General features: G+C 35.5%; 1 protein-coding gene across 5 annotated transcripts in view; it reads left to right on the top strand.

Annotated features, from left to right (window-relative positions):
* The window catches only part of BBS9 (Bardet-Biedl syndrome 9), a 308,372-nt gene that overhangs the window by 121,305 nt on the left and 163,703 nt on the right, over positions 1-23,364 (top strand). For all 5 annotated transcript variants that reach the window (XM_062569543.1, XM_062569542.1, XM_062569545.1 and 2 more), the window contains one exon: positions 18,384-18,566. In XM_062569543.1, the coding sequence (XP_062425527.1) occupies positions 18,384-18,566 (183 nt within the window). The remainder of the gene's footprint in view (positions 1-18,383; positions 18,567-23,364) is intronic.

Here is a 23,364-nt window from a genome sequence, read left to right on the forward strand (position 1 = left end):
CTCTGCCTATTTAAGTTAATTGGTTAATAGCATATTTTTTCCTACAGATTTCTTCTTGTGGGCTTTTAAATGTATGTATAAGGGTCAATATGAGGCACCATTCTTCTGGTACAAGGAAGTTAGAATGGTATTTGATTTTAAGTTTTCATGAATCTCAAAAGTTCCAGTTTGCTACATCTGGTGCATTCGTATTAGAAATTTCTTTCCATTGGAAATGTTGCTTTACTGATTTCAACCCCCCAGCCCCTCGCCCCAAGTGGTGATGTGACATAGTAACTCCAAAAGCTGAAAGTGTTTAATATCTGTTCCTCATGAATCTAAAGGGAAAACTGTTCCTATTAAATGATGAAATAGTTTCCAGTAGTCAGTAAGGAGGCTATTAAACATTACTATAAACCCTTTAAAATCCATGGGTTATCTTATATTTCAGAATTTTAGAAGTTTGGGCAATACAATTCTCTGTACATATGGGGTAAAGGAGGCTTCCAGAGAACTGGAGAAAGCTAATGTTCAAATGAATTAAAGGAAGACTGAAGTAAGTGTAAGGATGTTGGTCTGACATTCATCCTGGGTAAAATAGTGGAATGGATGAAATGAAACTACGTTAGAAATTTATGTAGGAGTATAGTATAAATAATAATGGTCTATATGAATTTATAGAAATATATGAGATTTTTATTTATATTCATTTAATTGTATGCTTAACTCAAATTATTCGAAAAATAATTTGTGTTCAATTTGCACAGAACTAATTCTTGATTAAATGCTATTGAATTTTACTATGTAGTGGTTGAGAAAAAAATGTGCGTTCAGGATTCTCTTTAATAAGTACCATAGTTGTCAATTCTGCATAGCTCACCTCCCATTTATGCTGTTTTAATTTTGGGTGTTATTTTGCAAAATCACCATTAAAATAAAATAAAGATGGTGAACACCTGAAGAAAAAGAAGAGAGGGCTAAAACTACACTCTTTTACAAAGAGGAATAGGTGGGTTACGGATTCAAGGAATATCTTTTGTGAAATCTGTTGGTGTGTCACATGTGAAACATCAGCCTGAACAAAGCTGAATGAAAAAAATGGATATCTTGACGGTTTGTCATATATAGGATACACTCCTGACTCATCTATCTTCAAAATTTTTATTAAGAGACCAAATGAAAAATATCTTTGGGATATTTTCCTAGCTCGTTATTTAAGGAATTAAGTTGTATGATTTTTAAAGCAGTGTAATAATGCATTTATGTATGTAGTGTAAAATTACTTCTTAAGCTTTATACTGTACATTGTACTGCGGTTCCTGAATGGCACATTTTGAAAGAGCCAACTTCATTTCAAACATTGGCAAAACAGTGAGTGGTGGCTGATAGAGAGGACTGGGCAAAGGGCATCAGGCGCTGGCTAAAACTAATGCTCAAGAGTATTGAGAATAGTCAGGTTATTTTTACTTACTTCCTATTCATTAGAGTGTGTAAATAACACATTTGTTTCTCTGTATGTAATATTTTTTTTTTATCAATAGGGAATGAAACTGTTTCTTCCTGTAAGAAATAAATTTCTTATGTGGTTAATGTTGTTGAAAATTGGAAGAGATTCGAAAAGAAAACAAGTGGCTGTGGATGGGTAAGACAGTTAAATGAAGCAGCAGATGAACTGTGAGGGGCATGGGCTGATACCACAGAGAAAAACAGTTAAGATGAGCGCTCACTAAAAAAGATTAAATGAAAGAGGGCTGTTTCCAATTAGCTGGGATAATTGCTGACAGAAGTACACCCTTCCCATTTTGAAAGGGTTTTGTCCATCAGTACTCTGATAATAACTTCTGATAATAGTGGTGATCTTTGAATGTTAAGAATGCTGAATGTTAACATTGGTGAAAAGAGTTTTTTCATTTAATATGAAGCTAATTTTTCCCAAGTGAAATATTAAAATATTACATTGGGAAACTTTTTGCTAGAGTTCAGGGCAGTTTGAGCCCTGGCTGAGTTCTTTTTCTTTGTTTCTGGTGAATACTGTTATTGGTGCTAGTACCTGAGTGTATTGTATCCACACTAAGAACAAGCTATTTAAGAGTAGAGTGATTGGCATTATATGCTGGAGGAAAAATATTTTACTCACTTGTTTATGTTTTGCAGTTGACTCTTCCTTGCGTAAAATCCTAGCTAGATCAGCCAACAACTCATATTGTTGATCCTTTCTTCAAGGTGGAGATACTGCCTCACCTGCCTCCCCACAAACAGGAGATACTTGTTTGCTTTGGGGATATGATGATTTATTTTTTAAAATTGTATTGTATGTTTTAAACAAAAGTATGTCGTATGTAGACTGAAGTTGAACCCGCTGCTTTCAGCAGGAGAAGAAATGTTCTTGCTTCGCAGTTTCAGGGTAAAGTCTTATTTTACTTACAGCAAGAATTATTTAACTTCAGAGATGTATAGATCGTGCATCCAAAGCCAAACGTACTGACATTTTGTTCTTAAGGGAATTAAAATGAGTGCATTGGACCACTTCCTTAGTTGCTTTTGTAGCTTCTTACCATTCACAGTAATGGAAAGTGTTGGGAATTTTGTGTCTTTAGTATTGTGCTACTATGTGAAAGAAAGAATTGTGAATACCGCTATGTAACAAATTCATAAATATTCTTTTTTTTTCCTATCCTCCTTTTTCAATTTATTCTGGACATTAAGCTTTTGCTGTCAAATAAAGATCTAGCTCTGATTCATGCCTTGTACATGTGTACCCCCCCGGAAGGACACCTTTTGTCCTTCAAGGGCATATTGATTCTCTAGAAGAGAATGTATAAAGGGAAGAAGGGTAGGCTTCTGTAGTCATCTTCAGGTTACAGATTCTGCTGGTCAAGCAGGAGTTGTGAAAAATGGAACTTTACTGTCTTGTGGGTAGCTGCATCTTTGATTGTAGGGATCAAACATCAGTAACTCCTAGGGGTTTGTTTCAAGCGTGTCTCCAATGCCCAGAGCAGACTCTGGCAAGGCTAAGAAGTAGAGTGAGAGAGCCAATGCTCTTTCAATGCCTTATGTGCCTGTTAGAGGCTTAGTTGCAAAGTAGGACCAAGTGACCTGACAGTCTTGGGGATAGTTTTACATTTTACTTCAGAATGGAGCAACGATAGCTGTTTTCTGGATACATACTTTGAAGGAGAGTGGGATTTTCAGAAACATGTAACTTTGGTACCCAAGTCATTGATGTATTCTAGAAACTTTTACCTATAATGACTTTTTATATTGGCAGTTCTGTCATTCTACTAAGACAAAGAAAACTAATCTAGCAAATAACATGCAGGCTGCAATACATAGTGTTTTTATTCCAGTAAAGTGGTTGTGGCCAATTGACTATCTGTACGGCGAGGAAAACTGCTGATAGTGGGAAACCTCCCTGTGGTTATAGTTATCCTTGTTGCAGTAAAATGTGCAATGTGAGAAAAGACCTATGCTTTTAACTGAAGGACTACTACATGGGACATACCAGAAAATGATAATTAAAAACTGGAAGTGCACTGTATGTAGAATTAACAAAGTGTGTATATAGGAAATTACTAATATGTAAATTACAAAACTGGCTCCTGTGCTTTTTTAATTTGTAAATGTAAAAAATTCAAACAAAAACCTTTACTGCTCTGTGCAGTGTCAAGTTCCTTCTTTCAAAAATTTCCTTTAAATTCAGTACTTTAGTGGAAAACTGAAAAATCATTCTAATTACATGAAACTAGTGGTTCTCTACATCTTACTTTTGTCTTGAAGTTATGCTATGGGGAAGAGAGATTGGCAAAGTAGTCAATAGAGTGGAAGAAGGGTCTTCTGGAGTCAGTCAAAGGCTCTGTACGTTAGATTCTTTTCTGGATCTCTGGTAAAACAGCTATAGAATTAGTCTTTATTGATCTCTCACCTTATTTTAAACAGCTATATTCCTATACTTCAAAAGAAATGAAGACTGCGTATTTTTCTTGTTCTTCACAGTTTCTTTGCTTCATGAGTGTAGTAGATTTTTTTATTCTAGTTCCCTTAACACTAAGTTTTGCAGTGGAATTAATTCCTTTGGGGAATTTCTGTTCTATTTTCCCCTAGGAATTTTGCATTCAAAAAAAGAGCGTAATGTTTGCTTCATATTCTCATTGCACAGCAGGTTTTCTTTAGTACTTCTCATAGGAACACTCCTCAATAGTTCTCTGCAGCTCTGCAGTTTAATAGTGTTATGTGATAGTCATGTGAGTGTTATGTGATATTGTTATGTGATAGATTGGGCTCAGTAAATCAGTTTTAGCACCTGATATGAGATTTTATCTATTTATGTATTCAATTATTCATTAATTCATTAATTAAGCTACTACATAGTCTACATTCTGCAGTGTAGTACAGTGCACAGTTTTCAGTACTACACCTGCAATGTGAATCTCAAATGCTATCCTTCTCTGTGATATCCTAAGCCATTTTTGGTAAGAGCGGAGGCAAGAAGTGAAGATGGTTCCACAAAAAAGATGTGTATGAAAGTTAGAGGTGGGGAGCTAAATGGGAGCTAAAATGTAGAAATGTCTTTCCTTAGCTTCCTATCGCTTTATTCATGTTAAATCCTGCCCTCACTCATAAAAAAATGCTTCTCCCATTTTTCTCAGCAGACCCTAGAGAAAGAGACAGTTGCTACTCTTTCACAGGATGTAACTATATCGTTTATTCATGTTTCTGTCCTCCAACAGTTTGAAATATCAAAGTGAATTTGTTCTGATATTTAACCAACTTATTTAGTCATCCCTCTAGACAAAATGTTTATCTGGATTTTTGTTCTGCATTGAGGCTAGAATGTACACTGCCCAGATGTATTTTCCTAACTTTGATGCAATACAGTAAAGCAAAAATAAATACCCTTTTGAATACATCCTGTTATGACCAGTAATGGATGAAACTAAGTTAAAACTATTAGATTTGACTGAACCAGAACATGAGCTTAAAATATATTACATCAGGGAAATGAGATAAAAGTATTTAAACTGAGCTCCTTTTTTGTTGTTAAGGGAAAATTTTTTCTTATCAGAAAACTTATCTCAGCCCAAATCAGTAAGAGCATTTGTTACTAATTTGGGGGGTGTGTGTTTATGTGTGGTTATATATTAGTCTTGAAAAAAATGAATTTTTCCCTGTTCTAAATGATTGGGGGGTACTATTTGTTAATCCAAATATTATGCAGTAGAACTATGCATAAACTTTTCTGAGGCAATGAGGAGGTTTTTCTACAATTTAAACAGAAAGATATAAGGCTAGTTATCACATTTCATAGCCATTTTCAGACACTGAGGCGTACTTGACACTTGCAATTTCTCTTTCCTCTGCTTCACTATTTCTAGTAGCCCCAACCAGAATCTTAGTCTAGGCAAGCAAGTTTTGAAAAGGGTCTTACATATTTTTTGTCCCATCTCCTGCATAGATTCAACTGGTTGTTAGAATTAAGGAGGAGCCAAGGCATGAAATGTTTGCATGGAAGGTTTCAATACTGCATTCTTTGCATTAATAATGCATTAATTTTTGTGAATTTGAAGGAAGGCTTTTTAAAACTTTCATGAAAAAAGTGTATGTCCTACAAAGTAAAGTTGAATTGGTCTTTGAGCCTTTCTGAGGGTACCTTCAACACCCTTTTGAATGTGAGATGTTATTCCCACTTTCCCTTTAAGGCGAAGTTGGCCTGAACCATCATCTTGCATACTAGGGCCCATAAGCAAGGAGGCTAGGTCAAAAATGTGTTTAGATTCACAAACTGGCAGCTTTGCCACACAGATGTTCTTTAGGTAGAGAATTGGTCCTGCAATAAACTGGCATGGGAAGGAGTTTCTTTAATGTGTTTGACAGCTCTTCTACTTTTTAAAAATTTATTCTAAGGAAAAAGAAGAATGTGAGGTATGAGGGGAGTTAGCCCATTTCCTTCTGAAAGTCATATTTCCAAAGTGAAGGACTTTTGCCTATACCATCCACTTTGTATTGTTTTTTTCATAAAATTTCTGAAAGGATGAAAGATTATAAGTGCATCATTAAATACTGTATTTTGAACTGAATGTTAGAAATCCACACAACTGCAGATATATTTAGAAGTGCAACAGGAGAACAATGTAGAAATATGAAAACAACTAGTGAAGTCCCAGTCCTGCAGATACATACATATGTAATGTTGTCATTTATTTTATTGACACCAATCTGTAGCCTATGCTGATAATATTTGGTCAGAATAATTCTGTGGTAAGATCATTTCAATGCATTAAAATAATTGCTAGCTTTGCAGCTCACCTCATTTGAACTTAAAACCAACCAGGTTGGGGGAGGAGTGTTTGCTTGTTTTTGTTTTATGTTTTGATTTCTTCTTGAAGTTCTAATTCCTAGGTTTAAATGACTGAAGGCACTGCCTAATGAGTTTATTGTGTGGCTGGGACAGATGTGAAGAAAACTGTGCCTGATTTTGTTCCTACTGGCTTTGTTCGTGTGAACTAGCAGAGTATTTTAAGTGGGAATTTTCTTAGCTACTCGATTTGAGAGAACGGAATTATTGGAAAGAATGTGCAGTTCCAGGTGTGCAGAAGAATGCAGTCATGGAGGTAATGACCATTATCTCCTGCACAACAAAGCCAGTGCCCTAAAGTATATGTTTTTTTGATCACCAGATAAAGAATTGCCATTTAATACACTGTAGTGTAACTTCAAATGATTCCTTATTTCATTTCCTTTCATTTTCTATAGATGGAGGGTAACAAGGATATGCTAAACTTCTTTGCTTCTGTATTACTCAGTGAGTCTGTTCTTCTATTCAGCTTCGCAGTATCATAGAATCACAGAATGGTAAGGTTGGAAGGGACCTCTGGAGATCATCTAGTCCAACCTTCAGCGTAGCCCATGCAGGGATTGAACCCATGAGCTTGGCATTAGCAGCACTGTGCTCTAACCTGCTGAGCTAAACCTGCCCCCAGTAGGATATTTTCAGATGGCTTTTTTGTTTAACAATACTTGTTCCCAATCTTGCTCCCAGAAAATGAAGTCTTCCTTTATGGAAACATTGTTATCATAGAAGTCAGATATGATATGAAATAAGATGCACCTCAAACAAATTTGTAGAAGTTATCTGATAGGTATTGTCTTTCAGCAAGCATTATTGTAGTTTGTGCTGTACTTTATCTGCGGAGGAATACAAGGTCCAGTCTGTCTAAAACTTACTGTTTTGGCATCTTGTGTGAGCATTGCAATTATATTTTCATTAAAACAATGTTCTGAAACCATATTTCTTCTGTTGCTAGTAAATGAGTCCAATCTCTTTGAGTTCTCTCCAAGTTATGTAAAACCTGCATTTCAGCATAGATTCTTTTGTTTTGAAATTGTTGTTCCTCTTTCAGAAGAAGAAATAGAAGAAACTATGGAAATATTTCTCTTTTGGACATAAGGAATTCCTATGTTTTATGTCACTTTGTCTTGAGAAAATTGTTTTATTTCCAAATGTACTGGCACATGCTTTTAAGATTTCACTAATAATCAAAATAGTCTATCAGGTATCTCAAAATCAAGGAATCGTAGAATGGCAGAATAGTAGAGGTTGGAAGGGACCTTGGGAGATCATCTTGTCCAATTCCCTCCCCCCCCCCCCCCCCCCCCCGCTCAAGCAGTGTCACCTAGAGTATGTTACCAAGGTCCCTATACAGATAGCTTTTGAATACCTCCACAGATGAAGAATCCACAGTCTTTCTGGGCAACCTCTTCCAGTGTTCAAGTACCCACTCAGTGGAGAAGTGTTTTCTTATGTTCAGATGAATTTTTGTTGTTTCAGTTTGTGCTCAGTGCCTGTTTTCCTGTCACTGGGCACCACTGGGGAGAATCTCATTCTATTTTCATTATTCCCTCCCTTCAGACATTTCTACACATTGATAAGATACCTCTGAACCTTCTCTTTTCCAGGCTGAAAAGTCCCAGCTTTCACAGCCTTTTCCCTTATGAAAATTACTCCAGTCAGTTAATCGTCCTAGTAGCTCTTTGCTGGACTCGCTCCAGCAAATCCTTGCCTTTCATGGGAATCTCATGGGGATATACTGGGGATCTCAGATCTGCGCAAAATACTCCAGGGCTGAATAAAGGGGAAGTATCAGCTCCCTTGACCTGAAGGCAATATTCTGCCTAATGCAGTCCAGGGTGGCATTGACCTTCTTTGCCACAAGGGCACATTGCTGGCTCATGATCAACTTGGCGTCCCAGCAGGATCCATAGGCCCTTCTCTGCAAAGCTACTTTCCAGCAGGTCAGCCCCCAAGCTGTACTGGTGCATGGGGTTATTCCTCTTTAGGGCAGGACCCTTCACTTGCCTTGCTTGAACTTCCTGAGGTTGCTCTCTGCCTGTTTCTCAATTCTGCTGAGGTCCCTCTGAGTGGCAGCACAGCCCTCTGATGAATCAGCCACTTGTCCTAATTTTGTATCACTGGCAAACTTGCTGAGGAGGGACTCTGTCCCTTCATTCAGGTCATTGATGAAGAAGTTGAATAAGACGGGACCCAGTACTGAGCCCTGGGGGACACTGCTAGCTACAGGCCTCCAACTAGACTTTGAGCCACTGATCACAACGCTCTAAGCTCTGCCGTTCAGGCAGTTTTCAATCCACCTCACTGTCCGCTCATCAGTTCCGCACTTCCTGAGCTTGTAATGAGGATGTTGTGGGAAACAGTGTCAAAAACCCTGCTGAAGTCAAGGTAGACAACATCCACTGCTCTCTCCTCATCTACCCAGCCAGTCATTCCATCACAGAAGGTTGTCAGGTTGATTAGACATGATTTCCCCTTTATGAATCCATGCTGACTACTCCTGATCACCTTCTTGTGCTGCAGATGCTTGGAAATGGTATCTAGGGATGAGCTGCTCCATCACATTTCCAGGGTGGAGGTGAGACTGATTGTCCTCTAGTTCCCTGGATCTTCCTCCTTGCCTTTGTTGAAGATGGAGGTGACATTTGCTTTCTTCCAGCCCTCAGGCGCCTTTCCCAGTTGCCATGACCTTTCAAGGTGATTGAGAGTGGCCTTACAACATTGGTCAGCTCTCTCAGCACTCATGGTTACGTCCAGTCAAGGCCAGTGAACCTGAGGATATTAGGTTTGCTTAAATGATCTCTAAACTCGTCCTCCTGCATCAAGGGAAAGTCTTCCCTTTGTCCCTGATTTCCAGTGCCTGGGATTTTTGAGGACCAGTCTTACCAGTAAAGACTGAGGCAAAGGAGGCATTCAGTATCTCTGCCTTTTCTGCATCCTTTATCACCAGAGCCCCTGCCCCATCAGCAGTAGGCCCACATTTCCCCTTTTGTTTCTGAAGTATTTGTAGAAGCCCATCTTGTGCTTGACATTCCTTGCTAGATTAAACTTCAGGTGTCAAAAATAAAGAAGAAATTTGTATTATAGAGAAAAGAGGTCCTGAAATTAGTGTTATAGTTAGTTTCAGCTTCTAATTAGCCTGCTGCTTTTTTTTTCTTGAATACAATGTTTAGGTTTTGTTTCTAGTGTAGTCTTTTAATGTAATGCTATCCAGCCTGCATGAGAAGTTTGGAAAATTGGACAGATATTTGGTAGTTCCGTATAAACTGGAAATGCCAAAATCACAAATGAGATTGGATGGACAAGTTTCATGCTTGGAATTTAGCTTAATGTTTCACTGTCTTGACTGGCTTTCTGATTTGTGTGATATTGATACTTTATCACTTTCAGTGTTGAAATAGAAATTCAGGGAGTTATATTCCCTTCAAATGGAAGTATATCTGTGTTGTGTCTTAATTGGATTTGTTTGTATTAAGCTTTTAAAATTTTTTCAACAGGATGCTTTCTATGTTTCTTATAATGTAAATATGAGACAAACCTGCTTTAAGAGATCTTTGATTTACCATATACTTTCTAGGAAGCAATGGTGATTCTTGTATTTGGTCTAGATTTTTAAAACTACGCTCATCTTGTGATACCTACGATGCTGCAAACACTGTTTCTCTCACTTTGTGCATGTGACTAATCACTCTGGGAGTATTGCTCTTTAATATAATGAAATCCTGTCTTTACTAAATCAATGCTGTTTTCCCACTGTTATTAGTAAAGCCAAAATTTTGCCCATTGAACTTCAGTGTGCATAAATGTATGCAGAAATAGGGTCTCATGGGTCACTCTCGATTTCCTGACATCCATGGATCCCTTTGGACTGAAATACACTAAGAAATTTGTAGGCTGAGGCCTCTGGAAAAACTATTTGTTTAGGTTTACAGCTTATTTTAATATGCAAAAGATACAGTTTTATGGTTTCAAATTTGTTCCTTTGTTGTAAAATACTTTCCTCATAATTACATAATATCATGTATTTGTTGATACAAACCAAGGGCACCACCTTTTTCTCCATGTTTGACATTTTTTAAAATTTTTTATTCTAAACATAGCTGCTAATTCACAAGCAACTTTGCAGTGAAACTCTCTTGAATATTAATTGACTATAAGATATTCTCTAACATACTTTGTGCATTATTTGGCACATCCATATGCCTAAATGGAACTTTTGTTTTGAAGGGATAAGTAAAGGATTCATTGTAACTCACTGGCTTCTTGAGGTTTATGTAATTTGTACCAGATGTTTTTTTCACTCAGATAAGCTACTAATTTTACAACTCCACTTATAAATTTGGATTTATAGTGTAGAACTTGCTTCTGAATGCATTGGAAAGTATTATATGCATTTTGGAATAAATTATGTTTGGGGCCTTCCTTCATGAAAGATTCCTCTTTTTGCCCTTTCTTGGTATTTAACATTTGTACCAAAGAACAAGCAGTTACTCTTCTGCAAAGCTTGTTGCAATATTTACTTGTGGAGAGCCTATCAAGAGGAGGTATCAGATAGGTATCTAAATCATTTTCTTCTATGTATTCTTCTTATCGATAATGTTAATTCATTTGACTTCTCAAAAATCCTATATCCCTTTAAAAAACAGCCAAATAGAGAAGAGTAAATTAATGAAATTAAAATGCTTAACCTGGAGTTCTTATCCCCACATAAAAGAAATACGTGAGACAACAGGATTTCTGCTTTTCTGTTACTGTTGTTTTAGAAACAAGGAAGTACAGATAATATAGGCAGCATATAAAATACTAAGATGTGCTTAAAAGATAATAAACTGACATGGTTTCATCATTATGAAACCAAGCAAATTTTAGCCACTGCATTTGTATTGCTGAAATACAGAAAAATATTCAACATTCGTTTATGTGTGTGAAGGGCAGCACGATTAAATCTAGTAGTGGAATATGATTATGCTTACTGCAATTAGATTGTAGCTGTTCCTAATGCAGAGCACACCAGGTCTTCTTCATGCTTGGATTTCACTGGCATAGGTTGTTTAAATCACCTTTGTCCAATCAAAGTAGAGATTTCCTACCGAGCAGGGTGACATTTATCTATCTAGTATTTAATTTGAATTTAAATGTATTAACAATCAAATGCTTTTAGTTAATTCCCTCAGATATCTGGGGTTCTGAACCTGCTAAATATTTTACAATAACCCTTTAAAAAATTCCTAGTTTAAAGCAGAAAATATATAATGGTATAGATAAAAGCTGAGGAATAGAGACTTGTGAAGAGAAAGTAATAGCATATTTCCTTACTGAAAATTTTAAAGAGAAAAAATAAAATTTAAATTGTCCATGTTCATACTTGCACATCTTTGGATAGTTGAAAAGATAGTTACTTTATTCTAAATGATTCCCTTATTAACATCATTGCTACTAGTTCCTGAAATAAAATAAAAGGTGCATGTGATTCACAGTGATAATAATCCACCGTCTCTTTGGCTTGTGGAGATAAGACTCAGATTTAGTATACATGAAAACTAAGAGTGGATTATAAATTTAAACATTTAGTACATGTGTTTGGGTTTTAAAAATGGCTTGAATTGACTGCTGCTTTAATTTTTAACTTGTGTTCTAATTGTAGAAAATAGTGATTCTTGGTAAATTCCAGTTTGGAATGGTGCAGTAGAGATAAAAATAATCATTCTGTCATGAAAATAACATAGGTTGTTGAAATGTAGCGACAGGAGACAGCACATGGCTTTTCCTACAACCTTGAATATTTCATTAATCTAGGTGTTCTAGTTTCCGGAAGCACGGATTGCTAAAAGACTAATTTGCAGTGATCAATAATTTTGTGTTTGTAAATTGAGAAAATAGAATTTTGAGAGGTACTTGAGTGCATCCTGATAACGAAGTGTAGATTGTAAAGCTATGGTGTCTCTTGTACTTCCGCTGCCTTTTCAGATCATGGTCTTGTTGGGTCTTTCTTGGAAGCTGAATGTTCACTCTCTGTGTGAATTGGTGTTTTGTTGGTTGGCATCACGGTGGACCTATGCCACAGTTCCAAAAACCTCGGTCATGGTTAGCTCTAGCTGGCGTCTTACCCGAGTCAGATGCTTGTGGCCCGGGGTACTTGATCTGGCTTTGCAGTCTCACGTACGCAGTGCAACGCGGTGGGACTGCTGCCGTGTTCGAAGGGCTCCCTGTGGGAGTGCCGTGGTTGCTCTTGCTGGCGACGGCGCGTTCGATAAGGATAGCTCTTTGCCGTGGGTCTCTCTGCCTGCGCTCCGTGTAGCTGCAGTCACACGTCAGAAGCTGTGCGCGCAATGGTTGCTGAGTGAGCTGGCCTGCACAGGCAATCAGTCTGCCAATAACCACTTAGTTCCGCTGAAAACGACTTTGAGATTGTTCGTAAAAAGACAGTTTACTCCAGAAAAAAAGATATTTGGGATTGTATTAATTAAATAGATAGTATCGCTTATCATATTGTCTTATCTGTCCTAAAGATTTACTTTACTGGTGTCTTAGCTTTTGTATGTGGTTGCATGTCATGCGTATAAGCTGAACGAAGAATCTGTAAAGGAAAAAAATTTGGTGACTTTAAATCCTTATTTATTCTATGTGAGCTAAGATATGTGATGGAGACTTCTTAAAACCGCAAGAAAAATACTGTGTTGTATCTTGTTCAGATTTAGCAGCCTAATTGTATTTCTATCTCTAAAATGAGTGAATATGGTAAAGGGTAAATCAGAATAATAGTCCTGTTACAATAGGAATGAACAAGCAGTAATCCTAGAAGTTTTCTGTACTCCATTTTTGTGCTTTGCATTCATTAAAATCCTATTTTATGAGGATCTAATTGTGTTTAAAAATAGTTGAAAGGGATTGAATCAATTAAGTACTTTGCAGTAAATTGTGACATATTAAGCTGACAGTTACCACAAGAAAGCCGTGAGCGCTGTGTCTGCTTGTGTAACCATTTCTGTGTACGGAATTATTTTGTCTTTTGAAACAAGGTAAAGAGGCTTTAATATGATTATGGATTAGCTTACTGCGCTGTATACAGTAACTGTCTTGCTCATTCATTATCCCTGTCTATTTCAGAATAATTTCACTTCTGATCTGTTTTTTCATATTTTCATATGAAATATTTCACTTTTTAAGAATATCACATGAAAGACTTGCTCCGAAGTCCTCTATCCCTTAAATTTCAGACTTCTGCTCTCTTCAAATTTAGTTTCTATTGATAACAAAGGTGCTTCAAACTTACTGGAGGTTGAGCACAGTATGATAGAAATTGATGATAGCTGGCTAAAATCTCACCAGTGGTGAACAGTTATGTTTTTCTTGAATGTTGTGAAAAGCTGACGAACAAATTGTTAGTCGTATCTGGTTTTTCTCCATTTCCTGTTCTCCATTTTGGAATTTGGCATGAAACCTGTGTGAGTTTTCAGTTTCTATGATGTTAAAGATGCCAAAAAAATACACTTCCCACTCAAAAGAGAGCTAGATGGAACTACACACTCATTTCTTACCCTTTATTTTTTAAAAAAAGTTTTCTTAAACTGCCTAGTCAGCTAATAAGAAAAAAATGTTGTATTTTTGCAGTAGGAATGAAGCCGGGAGAGTAATGTTCATTATAGTCCCAAGCAACTTGTCTGAACCTGCGAGAGTGGGTATGTTGTAAGAATTTTTCAAAAGGCATTAGTAATTTTGAATAGTTATTCCTCGATGCTAAACACTACACTAAAAATATCTTTATGTAAGCACAAATAATGGAGAAGTCTGAAAATTGTTTTTGAACTTGAATCACTGTTAGTTTATGGTTTTTAAATGCTTCACATCTTTTAAGATCTACTTTGCAATGAAATAAGCATGCAATGAAATATCTGTCTGCTTAAACACTTCAAGTTGAAAACATGAGAAATGCTCTGTACTTGGAAATTATTGCAGTCAAATCTTGGTATTAGCATTGATGGGATACTCTCAAGAGATTATGAAAACATTTCTGGATTTCAGTTCTACCTTTGCTAACTGCGAACATGAAATTTGATAGAAATCTGCTAAACATATACTCTCAAATTAGAGTAGCTATTCTGTAGTTCTTTTTGCTTTTGTTTTTCCAACATGCATCCATTAATAACTTTTTTTACTGACCTCTACTTTGCTGTAAATAGGTGTATTGGAACAGAGTGAGTCAGCTAGAAAAAATTTAAATAAAAATCTAAATGAATATTAAGTTTTAGTTGGTTGTAAAAGTATATATTAAATGCTGTACTTTCAACTCATTCATTATGACTCTTGACAGCCACTTTCCTTTCTTTGACTGCTTTGAGAATGAAGATTTGTGAAACTAATTTTTTAGCTATCTTTTTCGTTTTGAAAGCTTTGTGATATTAAGAAACAAGGAGAAAGGAAAAAAATTGAATTGGTAATTATATGCCTCATGCTATGCATGTAGTCTTTTTACATGATAGTTTCCAATTTGATTAAAATCTTTGTATCTAAGCTGCATTTGGGATTGACAGTTGCAATATTTTTTTCCACTTACCTTGTGAAGAAATAAAATACACAGGGAGAGAATTCCTTTTCTGTTATTTTATATCTGTTTACAAAGATATTAAAAGAGATCTTAACTAAATAGGTTGAACAACTGCCATGAAAAACAGTGGCATAGTTGGTAAATTGTGGAGAAAGGATGACTGGATCTGAGGAGATGGGGATCTTGGTCTGCAAAGATTCCAAGATAGACATTCTTTATTTCCCTCCCCTATTGTAAGATATTATTAGAGATAATGCTCTGGTGAAGATAAAAATGTGGATGATGTTTTTAAAAGTTATTCTTCCTTAAATTCTGCAAGTTTTTGAATGAAGACCTCAGAACACTTCTAAAACTTATAGCTCATGTCCTGGGAATTATTTAAAGTAATTTTTTCCCGAGGAAAGAAGTATACATATTTTTTAAATCTTGAAAACTGAGTGGTGCCATATGTATTGTCAACGTATCTTTAGTCTCTTCTTTGTTTCTATGGCTTTCCGTTCTCAGCATATCTCAAAGGATGCAGTACTTACAGCCTTTGAGTATCTGTGGTAGACACTGGAGTTTTTAAACTAGAATTGTAGTATGTATCTTCATTATCTAACAGTACTTAAACATGTATTTTCCCAGATGTTCCAGAACTCATGAAGCTAGATGAGGTCAATTCTTCATCAATAAGCAAAATAATTTGTACTTTAAAATGTTTTTTCTTTAGTTTCTCTCTAAGTGTAAAGTGTATATATGAGCATATAACTCATATATATGCTGTTAGGTAAAGATTTCTTTGCTATATGTTTGAGTAATGTGCAAAGCTCCATAACTGTACTTTTCCATTAGAAACTTAGACCCGTCACTAGTATAAGATTTGTCTTGTAAATGGTGCCTTTTAGAACAGTATGATTTTTTTTATCAGAGAGATCATTTTTTGATAGTGTAACCTTTTAGATTTTTAATAAAACTAATTTCAAAATAGGTTATAGGCTTAGTACATTAGATGTTTGGAAGTGTTTGGACATATGTACTTAGATCTATAGACTATGAGCATCTGCTCCTTTGTACATGGTTGTAAAACAGAAGGAAAACAAATTCTAAAGTGGAGGATTCTTAAGGTAAAAGATCATGTTAATAACTTTTTATTTACACTTCAATAGGATACACTATGGAGTAAATTTAAGTATAGCACAGAATAAGAGACCATCTAGGAATCCCTGAGTGACTCAGACTAGGAGATCTCCTTTACCTGTATTGGATAAATGGAGTTCATGTAGCTGTCACAGTCATGTTTGCTATCTCTCTTGCCTGTGTCTTCATCCCTTCTGTCATTAACTGAGCCTTACCCGGAATAGGATACAGCTTAATTCCAAATTCCAAGAACTTTTGAATTTATTCATTCCACTGTCCCATCCAGCAATGATATTATAGGATGCATACTGATGAATGTCATCAGTGTATTAAATTCATCTTAGCCTACTTCTATTCCCAGAAATCTCAAATGCATATTGAACAGGAAAGATGCTTAATTAGTTTCTCCAAGGCCCCCATTAGAGGGCAGAGAGAACATGCCTGCTATTGTAGTTTGTGTCTTCTCAGAGAGATTAAGCTGCGTAGTGCATGCAGTGAATGGGTACAGACACTTGATGAGGGGTGCTGTAGAGCTCCGTCATCCCTACCTCGGCGTGGCATAGCCGCTGCAGTTGGGGGAATGGTACTTTACACAGTGTACAAGGTACGAAGGATGCCACGACTTTGAGATGAGCAAACTGAATGCAGGCAGGTTTACATCAGGTCTCATGTCTTTGACTCATGCCTGTGATCCTGTTGCTTTCCTGCAACCAGTTTCAAAGCATGTTATGTCAGCTTTCGCTCTTTGGGATTAATTTCTCACTGATTTCTGGACTGATTCCTTAGTCAGTTTAACTGGGCCTTTCTTTTGTTACTTGGCTCTCATAGATGCAGTGTTTGGACTCAGAGGTGCTCTGTGGCTTCTCTGTTTTATTGGGAAATACTACATTTTAAAATCTAAAACAAAAGCTATCAACACTTTTTGTTTGAAAAAAAGGGCCTCATATTTATGGTTCCCTAAAAGTCTCTGTGTCTTTATCTTCCCAGTCACATGGGAACCTGGAGGGAATACACACGCATCTCTAATGCCAGTGTTGAGATTAAAATTTGTTTTCCTTCACCAAATGCTAACAGCTGGTTGGCTTTGTTTCCAGACTGAAGATGCATTGTATTGTATTTTCATTTTCATGCTGTTGCCAAATGTTAATGGATGAAGCTCTGCAAGCTTTACTTTGTAAGTTCTGTTGTAATACTAATTACACATTAACTGCATTTTTGTAAGGCCTTTCACAACTATAGTCAAGTACCTATTACCCCATTTTGTAGAAAAATAAACAGAAGGAGAAAGTGGTTAAGGGAAGTGTTTTGTGTTGATTTAAAAGACAATGAAGACGATCAGCGCTGCTACAAGCCAAGTATTATTTAGGTTACAAGAAGATGTAGTGGCATTAATGAGAACAAGTTGTAAGTTGTGGTCAGACCCTACTATGATTCACTAACCTTTGTTCCTTTCTTTTCAATAAAATAATTCAGTGTGAGTAGCATGGAAAATCTATTGTAGGCCTATTGAAATAAGAACAAGTGAATATGGAAGTCACTGTCATCTTCACTTTTTGTCAGTGATGGAAAATGTCTGAACATTTTATCTCAAGAAGGAAAGAATTTATAGGATTTTTTTTCAAATGTCCTTTTTATATTGCTGTGAGTGGACAATATTGTCTATAATGAAAAGGTATTTCTGAATTGAGTAAAATATCACATAATAGCTTTCCTGTTTTTTCACCATCTTGAAGCACTCAGTAGACATATCCTACCATCTCACGAGAAGTGAATCTGCTATTTTTATTTTATTTTGGAAATTCTTTCATAATGTCCAGCAGTTATGTTAAAGTGGTATTGACCTCATAAACATGATTCATGTTTACGTTTGGCTTAAATGCTGAAGCAACTAGTGCAAAACACAGAGAGACCTGAGAGTTAATAAAAAAGCAGATGGCAGTTATATTCATATGGAAATAATTATAAATGATATTTTTAATGCAATAAAATCAATGTATTGCTTTTGATTAATACAACAGGCTTGCTGGTCATACAGGGATTATCATCATGTGTGACATAAAAATGAAAGTTAAAGTTTGTTATCGCACGTTATGTTCTATGATGAAGATCAATTTGAGAAATGCCTTATAGAATATGCACTAAGCAGAATCCTTTCTACACTGATTGTAGTAATAGATTAATTCTATTGCTGTGTGGACTTGAAATTACTTTGTGTAGGCAAAAGAAAAGTCTAGATAAATAATAACTCATTTAATAGTCTTTGTGGTTTGTGTTTATAGAAAACAGAATTCATCAGGATCTTCTAAAGGAAAACAAGTGTTTGCCAAATGCAGTTTGTGTTAAGTGTTCAAGGATGGTAAAATTATACCTAACAGAAGTTTGTAATTTTTGCAGGTAATAGCTCTAGCAGATGCAGCAGAGGAAAACCAAGCCAATCTGTTCCAGGCATTTACAAAGTTGAAAAGTGCCACCCATCTAGTGGTTATGCTGATTAGTCTGTGGCAGAAGCTCAGCACTGATCAAGTTGCTATTCTGGAAGCTACGTTTTTGCCATTAGCACAAGATACGCAAGAGCTGGTAAGAATCTGTAGAAGTTACTGGGAAAATGCTCATTTAAGATAATTTAAGCTCTTAAATTTACATGTTTTGCATTTACTCTGTTGAAGGCTGTTCTTTGAAGGGATTTATTAGGCTTACTAAGTAGGTGTTTGATGTAAACTACATTAACCTACTCCTGTTTTTCTGTGAAATCTTAGGATGGTTAATCTGAAGACGTCTTGTACCAGTTATCTTCCAGTTAGCCAATCCTTGCTTATCAAGTCAAACAGGAGTATGTCACTAAAAAAGTTTAGCTGGTTTTAACTGCTGTCTGAGTGTTATCACTAGCAGAGTAGTTCCAGTTTTTGTTAAAGACACTAATATAAAACACTATATAATACACATGGTGTATAGACACTATAATATATAGACATATATTCATAGTAATATAATATATTGAACCTGTTAATTAAGCTTCTGCCACACACTGTCTTCATGTTTGCACATTGGTTTTTATGGTGGATGGAAGTTATGCAAAGAAAATACTGTGAATAGATAACATGCCAATATTCTCCCAACCATGCTCTGTATGGTCTTACATTGTGTACATATCTTGCAAGTTCTGCTCTGATTTAATGAGTGTGGGAGAGTATGTGCAAAATTTGGAGAACAGTTTGTAAAGAAAGACAATGCTGTATTCCATCCTGAATTGAGGGCCCTGGTTAAACTATACTGCTTTAGAACAGTTAAGGAATGTTCTGAGTTTATAAAAACTACACTGAATCTCCAATTAGTTTCAAGCCCAACTTGTTCACTGGATTTAGGACTAAAGTATTTAGAGACAGTGTGCCACAATATGAACTAATAACAAACAGACCCTGAATACCCTTTAATTTTCATACTCTTCTTTTTGTTTTTGCAATGTATAGCAAATCCAGATTTCAATACATACCAGAACACCTGGAATGTTTTGTGGCAATTTTAGAAAGCCTCTGCTAGGTTTCAACTCAACGTAAGATCATCTACAGTTTCAGCTCGGAAAAAAAGTGTCTTACATGATTTTGACCCGTAGCAGGCAAAGGAAAACAGCTTGAATGAGATTTGCTTTAGATTTTTGGCTCATTTAAAACTTGAGAATCAAACTGCGTAACTGAGGAGTATGCTTTCACATGAATGGAATTTAAAGAAGGTTCATAGGAATCTCCTAAAAGTCCAAACAACCTTTTTTTTTTTTTTTTTTTTTTTGCATGACTCACTTTTATTTTGCCATCAGGAGTTGCATTGCTTTGACACTTGTTCTGATACAACATGATGAAGTCTGTTGCATGTCCTATAATACAAGATACCGCTTTAATATATATCTCAATGTGGCTTTGATATAGTAGTTCGCAGTATTGCATGTTTAACTGTAAGACATCTCACATAAATATTGTAAGGACGTGCATCCTGCAGAGCAGCTAGGATGAAAAATGTAAACCTGCAATAACTGGAGGTGGAAATGGAAACAAAACATTTACAAAATATTGAAATACATGCCATATTGAAGTTATTATGGTACTGCAGAAATCTGAATGTAATTTAAGGAGAGGTTTAGTGAGGCAGGGGGGAGGGCAGGGAGGAATCTTCTGACATACCGATGGTATTTACAGACAGAAGCTCCCAGCTAGTGTTCAGGTTTCCTCAAAAGCAGTTGAGTGGAACTGTGGTGAAAGAAAGTGCTCTCAAGAATTTTTATTTACTCTTCAAACAATTCTGCACAATGGTTTGTTGTATTTTTATTTGGATGGAATGTGTTAGAAGACAGTTTGGATGCAGTGTACCTCTCCAGAATATTTTCTGCCATGTGAACATTAACCTCTGAAAGTGTTTTTTTAATAAAAGGGAAGTGTTTAGAATATACTGTTACCGTAAAAAGAAATGCTTCTCTAACCGTAACATCAACATTATTCTCATACGTGCCATTCCATTTAGAACAGATTGCATCTTGTTTTCTAGAGCTGGCAATCACTCCAGTTAGATTTTACCAAATAGAAAAGTCATGTTCTGCGTTCCTGTTGTCACCAAATTTCTCTCATACTGCTAAATGGTTTCTGTTGCTTAAACTTTTGTTTAAGACCATATAAAATTTGGTTTTCTTGCCTACAAAGATATAGCAATCGGAATACTGCTTTCAAAAGCTTTCAAAACAAGTGACTGAAGTCTTGGGATTTTCTCTTGTATTTTGGTGACAAAGGATCTTTAGATTTTTGAAAAAACTTTCCATTTTCCCCTTCCAATTCATAACAGTCATTATGTTTTCTAACAGCTTACATGTATCATGGGAATAATAGATATTTGGCATCAAATACTTTATTTCTAACAGTAAGCTTCTAATTAACACTTAAATAATGTTTCTTTGGCTAAACAGACTAAAAGAGTGGCTGCTGTTAAATACTGGAAAGGAGGCAGGGGGGAATTTCTTCAGTGATTCTTTCATACAGTTCATGAATTCTACATAGTCTGCAATGCCAGAAATTGAATGAGATCTATAGATAAAGTAGAAGTAGGTATTGTCAATATTTCAGAACATAGTGTTATAGTGAAAATCTATTTTCATGCAAACTATACTGTAAAATATACACCATTTTGACTTCCAATGTTTTTTTCTGTTGTTTCTGGAAGTATATGGGAGAAAACTATTTTGGAGTTGTTTTGTAAAGTAAAAAAAAAGTCTTTGCTAGCTGTAATAATGTTAATGACTTATCAGACATTTTATAAAGTGATTCCTTTTTTTCAGGAAATTGGTGACTATTTTGCAAGCGTAGCAGTTTTATTATTAGCTTATAACAGGGGATGACAACAATTTGAAGTACGATAAAATATGGAAGATGAAAAAAGGAACATATTAAATGTTATTTTTCAGTGATTATGCTGTACCAAGCTGAGCTACCTAGATGGAAAAAGAAATTCAAAAAAATGCTGAGTTTGTGATAGAGCGTATGTTTACAATAGGAAATCCTTTTGGGAAGGGAAGGAATTTATTCAGGCTAATTTAGAGTATTCAAAGAGTCCATGCTACACAGGATAGTTTTGATATAATGGTTGCACGGTGTCTGGATTGAGTGATGACTCAGATGTCTGATCCTTAAAGCTATTTATGCTTTCTTTGTTTAAAATATTACAAAGGGGGAAAATGTCTGTCAGTATTAACATTTTAATTTTAGGATTGATGGTGGGCCTCAGCAGTATAGCCATCTATAGCAACTTCATGGAAAAATAAATATTTTCATAGCTCTTGTGATGTTACCGAATAATGACATGCAGGCTTTTCATTGCTCAGAAGCATCCCTTTCTTGCTATAGTCACATATGTGTTGTTATAGTTTGTTGTTACAGTTTTTAATCGCTATAAACTGGCACTGAGGAAGCATGTTTTAATCTGCTTTTATTTATGTTTGGAATCATAATAACCAAGTAGGTTTCTGTATTTTGACTTACTTTCATATTACAGTTTTAAATTGGAGGGAAAAATACCAGAGGATAAAATATATATTCTTAAATGATCATATGATTTAGTGTAATAAACTTAAGTTAATGACTATAATTTTACTTCTTCACAGTGTTGATACGTAGCGTGGAAGAATATACTTTAAGGTAATGGTGAAAAAGAGATGATGTGAGAAGAAAATAACTAAGTGCCTAACAAGAGTTGCAGGAATTAGTATCAAAAGTGCTTGTGATTTCTTTGAGAAGATCTGAATGTAAATCTTGAGAAAAAGTAAAGACTGGTAATCGGGGAAAGGTGGATACTCTGCTGGGTTTTATGCATGATTGCTAGGTGTTATGCATGACAGCAGATAGGTTTTATTGTAGATGTTTTTGCATAGCATAAAAAAATGCTACTTTGTGGTACGAATCCTTTACTGACTGGAAATTCTCAAGATTAAGAATAAATTTCATTCTTTAATTTCAGAAAGTTTAATTCTCTTAAGGCTAACAGTATCCAAATTCTCTTGAATCTTTCTATTAATGTTTACCATCTTTGAAGCTTTAAGTTAACAGTTACACCTCTGAGGAGAGTAGTTTGCATGAGCCATAATGCTTAGAATTTATTAGAAATTGTCACCATAAGTAATTCTGTATAATTAATTAGAGACTATAGTCCAGTGTGTGTCTTAATCACAGTAAAATAAATCTGGAATTAGTCTTTAAGTTGTCTCATTTTCTATTCTGTTTTTGTCTTAGTTAGCTGCTTTTTAAATGCAAAAGTCTAAATATGTGAGATACTGAACAATATTTTAAAATAGACTGAAATATTTTAAATTGTATGTCTTTTTGGTGTTTTGTAAATACTTTTTCTATTTCTCTTAAAAAAAAAAAAAAAAAAGCCACAAGGCAGTGATAAGTGGTAATTTGGAGCTAGGCAGATTATATCCTTACAATTCTATCTTGTTCTTTACTTTCCTGAACAAACAATCTTATGGCAGATAAGGGTTTTTTCTTTTTGCTTTCTTCTTTCCAGAAAAGAAGTGGAGCAGCTGAAAGTGAGTGGTTTTAGAGGCAGACACACATGAAATATTATGTCTTTTTTTTCCAGTTAGGAAAAAATATTTTAAATATTATTGGTTATCTTTTTTTCAAAAACCAATACTACCAAATAGAAAGCCTTTCTCCTATTTGAGGCAAAGCCATACAACTGAATCGTTCAGAAAGATTATTCCAGTACAGTAAAGCATCTAAGCCCAATAAAAGGGGAGAGAAAACACTAGTGACTTTTGAACCATTAATCCCCTAAATGAAAAGCGTAAAGCTCTTTCTCTTTTAGGTAAAAAAAACATCATCATTTTCAGTGAATGGAA

Source organism: Rhea pennata, chromosome 2 (genome assembly GCF_028389875.1).
Source record: "Rhea pennata isolate bPtePen1 chromosome 2, bPtePen1.pri, whole genome shotgun sequence".
NCBI classification, from domain to species: Eukaryota; Metazoa; Chordata; class Aves; order Rheiformes; family Rheidae; genus Rhea; species Rhea pennata.